This window comes from Pavona decussata, unplaced genomic scaffold (assembly GCF_977016875.1).
Source record: "Pavona decussata unplaced genomic scaffold, jaPavDecu1.1 SCAFFOLD_8, whole genome shotgun sequence".
In the NCBI taxonomy this organism is placed as follows: Eukaryota; Metazoa; Cnidaria; class Anthozoa; order Scleractinia; family Agariciidae; genus Pavona; species Pavona decussata.
In genome coordinates this window covers 1516438-1522043 of record NW_028145431.1, presented here as the reverse complement: position 1 = coordinate 1522043, position 5606 = coordinate 1516438, and the positions used below count along the sequence as shown (strand labels likewise).

At 39.2% G+C, this 5606-nt stretch overlaps 1 protein-coding gene across 1 annotated transcript; it reads right to left on the bottom strand.

The window, feature by feature from the left end:
* Positions 1 to 603: 603 nt before the first annotated feature.
* Positions 604 to 4729, bottom strand: LOC146488806 (uncharacterized). Its single transcript, XM_085113866.1, has 2 exons — positions 4441 to 4729; positions 604 to 1200 (listed from the first exon to the last, which is right to left on the bottom strand). The coding sequence occupies exon 2, from the start codon at positions 1141 to 1143 to the stop codon at positions 835 to 837; it is 309 nt and encodes a 102-aa protein (XP_084969992.1). The 5' UTR covers positions 1144 to 1200; positions 4441 to 4729; the 3' UTR covers positions 604 to 834.
* Between the last annotated feature and the right edge of the window lie 877 nt (positions 4730 to 5606).

Sequence of the window (5606 nt, the reverse complement as noted above, 5' to 3'; positions counted from 1 at the left end):
AATATATGGCTTACAAAAATGTCTTTGTCGATAACCCAACAGTTATTCTTGGAAGCCGGATACATGCCAATGATTGCACGTAACGCTTTATTTTGGTACTTCCTACTATACAGAGTTAATCGGTCCTTCTCAGTTGGCTTCAAGAGAAAATTAAGTGAGGATTAGGGTTAAGGGACGCTTTGTGATGTCTATCATAAGGAGAATGCATTTGACCACGTACAATCCTGGACGTATCAGTTGCGCATGCGTTTCAAAGGGTTTGTATGAACTCTTGTGCACGTCACATGTGAAAAACAGAACTAGTGCTAAGGGACGATAAAAACAAAGACCAGGGCATGGCTGTTCAAAGAACTAGGTTAATAGCTCAATCGTGTGAGCCCCTTTAATATCTTTTCGTCCTATATTTTTAATTTGGCTACTTTCAAACTGAAGCTTAGAAGTTACCAGTGGAAACACCTTTTCAACAAGGGATTTTATCTCTGGATTAGCGTTCAGATAACCGGACTCAGAAGTAGATAAGAGTTCTTATTGTATTGTAAACTTCATCCCGAAAATAACTTATTTATGCTCTATGCTACGCACATAAGACGCACACCACAACAACAAACAATAACTGCTTTATTTTTTTTTTTTTGGAAGGAACAACAACAGCAGAGCCATTGGACAAACAATATTGAAAACAAGAATCTAATATTATACAGTCCTGCGTTACGGTTAAAGAGCAGCTGGTTAATATATGTCAGAAAACCTTTGCCGTGATCGAGATTTACTTCTGTTACAAACAGGACTGATCGATTTTTAAAGCGGTTTTGTTCTTTACTGATCAGTAAATAATTATCGGTATCGGACCTCTAGTATTTCCTTGTCAGCAATTCTATAATCAATAGTCATTCGTTTGTCCTTTTCGATGCTCTCTTCCAACATCCGGGTAATTTCACGGCTGGTTTTACCGAAGGGAATCTTGAGGTTTTGATACATTTCATATCCTGTATATATATCCACTACGTGTCGTTCCCAGGCTTGGCTCCACTTGATCCCAGGTTTCATCACCACTCCCCGTATTTCCATGATCTCTGCTTCTTCGTCATCATCTTCTTCTTCCTCCTCTTCTCCCTGATCTTTCCTCTCTTCATTCCGACTCATTTCAGTGGTTTTAATGGCTGGGCAGCCAAGAACGTTGTCAATGAAAACGTCTGAATCCTGAACAAAAAATGTCATCTTAGTAACGACATGCTTGCGATATGTAACAACTAAGGCTCGCTTCAGAAAGCCGCAAAAGTTTAGAGCAAAAGGTCAGTCCAAATCGGCACTCTTTATCCCTAGGAATCAACGAACTCTTTAGATTCCACTATTTCATTTTTGTTTTCCATGTTACCAAACGTCTTTGTCTGCTCAATATAGAAACCACACACATCACCTACAATTCACTGATTCGCTCTGACGAAGGGCTAACGCTCGAAAAGTCAGCTCTTGAATGATACGGTTACCTTAACAATTACCTGTTTACTTATTTCCTTTAATAATTATTTCCTATAATATTTCCTCTTCAATACAGATTATTTTAGCCAGTGGCTTTGTAAATAGTTACATAAATATAACCTCCCACTAGTAAATGCACTGTAATAGTAGCCAACTCGAAAAATTTGCTCTCTTGGCTACGCACTCAAAAGTAATGCATAATTCAACATCGTAAAAAGCTAGCTCTATTTCTATTCTATTCTTACGTACTATATTTTTTATTGTAATTTGAATAAGTGTGAATAAATGAACTTGAACTTATAAACCCAGTTGATAAAACTAAATATTTAATTGAAGTAAGCCCGCCTCTCGTTTAAGTTAATCTTTCCCTTCATGGGGTTTTTGCATCTTTTGTTAAAAATGGTGAAATAAGACCTTCACTTTGCTACAACATAATTCTAGAACAACGAGGGGAGAGAAATCAACTCAATTCTTGACAGGAACAACTCGTACTCTGTTCTAGCGCATTTTGGAACCAAAAATACGATTCTTGAAAAACATTGGCCTAACATTTTTCAAGTTTCAATCCATTCCGACCTACTCTGTCTCTCGCCAGAGGCACTAATCGACAGTTTTGTTGCACTGGGGTGATAATTTATAACAAAACTAGACAATTATTTTTTGTTTCTGTTGTCAGACAAACATTTTTGCGTTTTGAAATGAGATCAAATTTTCGTGATACTTCCCCTTTAAGCCACGACTTGTACACGATTAGAATATTGCACCCAGCGGGTAACAGGGTTGGAAGTCATCCAGTCATTCACCTATTTTAGAGAATTTGTCAGGTCTGTCTAACTGGCTTGTCTTTAATTATTTCCAAATTAAAAACACCTTCGTTAAGCGATTCAGTTTGTAATAAACACGCCGATCGTTTTTCGAGAAAATACGGTATTTGTTTCTCAGCTATTATTTTACACAATTCTTTACCCTGTGGTAAAGATATGATTATCATGTTTTAGCAACTCTGTACACTTTTTAGCTGACCATGAAATATCGTGTCCTGGGCTTGATGCATATAATAATAATATAATACCAAACAATTGTACAAGGAAAAAAAATCTTTCACTATTGGTCGGTATTTGTTGTTGTCATTACTTCAAAACGAGAAAGATATTATTATACACTATATCAACTGAACTTGTTAATCCAGTTAAGGTATCGTGTCAAATTTAATTAAAATGTATAGTGATCGGTTCATTGAAACTATTTTAGTTGTAAGGAATTTCAAGAATTTGCCTGCACCTCAATGTTTCTGTAAAACGCTTACTGGAATGGCATGAAACAAGCTGAAAAGGTGGACTGAATTGGCGTAACGGATAACCGTGGAAAAACTGAACTACATCATGGGCTCCTGACTACATTTGATCTCAAAATGCTGTATCACCATGAACGCAAAATGTGCATAAACAGTGAGGAAATTATTTCGAATTGTCTTATTGTCATTGTAGTTTTTGCAATTCATTTGATAACGCATAACTTTGAAACTTATTACACTCCCTCCCCCCACCCTTACTCTGTGCGTTTGTAGAAACTACTTGGGCAAGAATCCAAATTGTTGGGATTATTTTTATCCAAGCAGGCAAAAATATCTCACATCTGCCCTCACCTCAAATGAAATGGCCATGAGTATTTTTATGTTCGAGTTCTAGAAAGGCATTCAATTTCATTGTTGATATTTTCGATAAAAGCCAAGAAACTGGTGTCTCATTTTCCCGTGGTGGGGGGGGGGGGGGATTTTAAGATGAGATTGTTCCCAGTGGGGTGGGGGGATACTTCTCAAACGGCTTCTTCAAACGGCTTAAAAACCACTCCTCCCTTCCTTGTCGCCGCACTAGACTGTTCACAGTCCCCTATTTTTCCGTGTGATCGTCGATATCGAGCGCGTCTTACCGTTAATGGCGGCCATCTTGATTTTTAGATGTACAGAGGGGGCGGGCGTCGGGGATTATAGCTCTAGGGGGTGGGGGGCGAGAAAAATAGAGGTTAGGGTTATTTTTCTCGCCTCCTCCCAAACCGTCCTCCGCCCCCTAAGTAGACTTGATACTCTTCCCCAGGTTAGACTCGATACGACTGAAAGTCAAGATGGCCGCCATTAACGGTAAGACGCGCTTGATCTCGACGATCACACGGAAAAATAGGGGACTGTGAACAGTCTATCGCCGCACATACCAATATAGCTTATATAGGGGAGTACGCGCCAAACAAACGGTACTCGGGTTGTACATAGTATAGAGTGCCCTCCGGCTTCCCCCCCCCCGGCGTGCGGCCTTTGATGATGTCTGGAACCAACTATGTGTGGAATTTTGTTACTCAAACGGGGTCATAGCTAGAGGCCACACAGATGAAAGATTTAATAATTACGCAGCGGTAGATCTTAAAATCCATCGCTGAGAGAATTCAAAAATGACAAATCCTTTTCAGCTCTGATCATAGCGAAAATACCTCAGTTTGTGTACTCAGTGAATTTTACTCTGATGAAAATATGCCATCCATGCTTACAGCAATGGTTAACACACTTCGAAGTAATTTTTTAATAAGTACTTTGAAAAAACAAACACCATGTTTATAATCTTTTGATTACTTCGCATCGCGGGACACTTGTAAACGGGCTCTCCCGATTTGTGAACTATTGGACGTTTGCTTAATGAGAGTCGTCAGAATCAACTCAATCTAAAGAGCGATCGATTAGTTGGCCGTAGATAAAAGATCTACAAGGCTTTCGCTAGCGAATTCTGGTCTTTAATATTAAGGGACGCTAGAGAACAGAGTAAATTCGCAAGCTACGAGACAACTAAATCATACGTAATCTGCTATCAAACGTTTACCGTTCAAGGGAACAACTTTTAAACAGCGTAACATTCTCAAAGAAGTAAAACGTTAAATGACGTTAACTTATCTTTCTAAAATTTGTGTTATACTTACAAAAAACCGCGGATACAAGATGCCAATGCAGCTCAATGCTGTTTCACATCCAGTCCTGGAATGCTGTTCCGTGTGGGTGAGCACGCAAATTTGTTAGCCCGCCTTTCGGAGGATAAATCAAGCTTGTTGACAGCTGTTAAAACACCAGCATTTTTAAATCGATTTTGATTCGGTCCGAAAGAATACGATGGAGAACGAACCTATGCCGGCCGTTCCCGTTGCTGATCAGTTAAGCTATCAAGTCAAGCGGATAGCGCAGATGCTAGAGACAGTTTGAAAATAGAAATGAAAGAAATATGATTTATTCGCGTACAATCTAATTAGTTTTGGACAAGTCGTGACTTATGAAACGTGACTTGTCTGTTATCCTTTCTATAGATGGCTGTCTGGTCCAAGGTCAATTCAATAAAACTTTTGCACTTGAAAAAACAAACATCATCTGTATATTATTTGATTTCTTCTCATCACGGAACACTAAAGGGTTGGTGGGGGCGCGAGGCCCGCACAAGACAATCTGTGCTATTCGCGCGCCGATTGCGACTAAAAAACCACATGAGTACAACGGGTAACATACGAGTAACATACGGATACATAAGAGTACATACGAATTTATACGAATACATACGAATGACACACGAGTACATTCGAATGACATTCGAGTACATACGAGTAACATACGATTAACATACAAGTAACATACAAATACATACGCGTGTGTGTCTGGGGAGGGGGGACTTGCGCGCACGTGTGTGGCACGCGCTCGCGTGTGCACAAATAGTATAAGACATAGTGACACGCGCACTAGGAACTTATGACCTTCATCCCCGATTTTGGTTCCTGAGATAACATAAAAAGATAGATTTCACACGTATCACCCTCGTGTCGTCGTATGTTACTCGAATGTATTTGTATGTTACTTGTATGTTAATCGTATGTTACTATATGTACTCGTATTTATCCCATGCCATAGACTGAATACAGCCAATCACGAAAGCTAGAAACCCGTTGCATATTCTGCGGTATGCAACAGGTAGTATTCCACGAAAAAATCCCGGCGTTCCTCGCTGCCTACATTTTCTCCTGAATACTTCTCACCTTTTGCTGAAAGGCTATTATACATTTAATGAGCAGTACCTATTTACATATTTTTAATTATTTTTATCAAA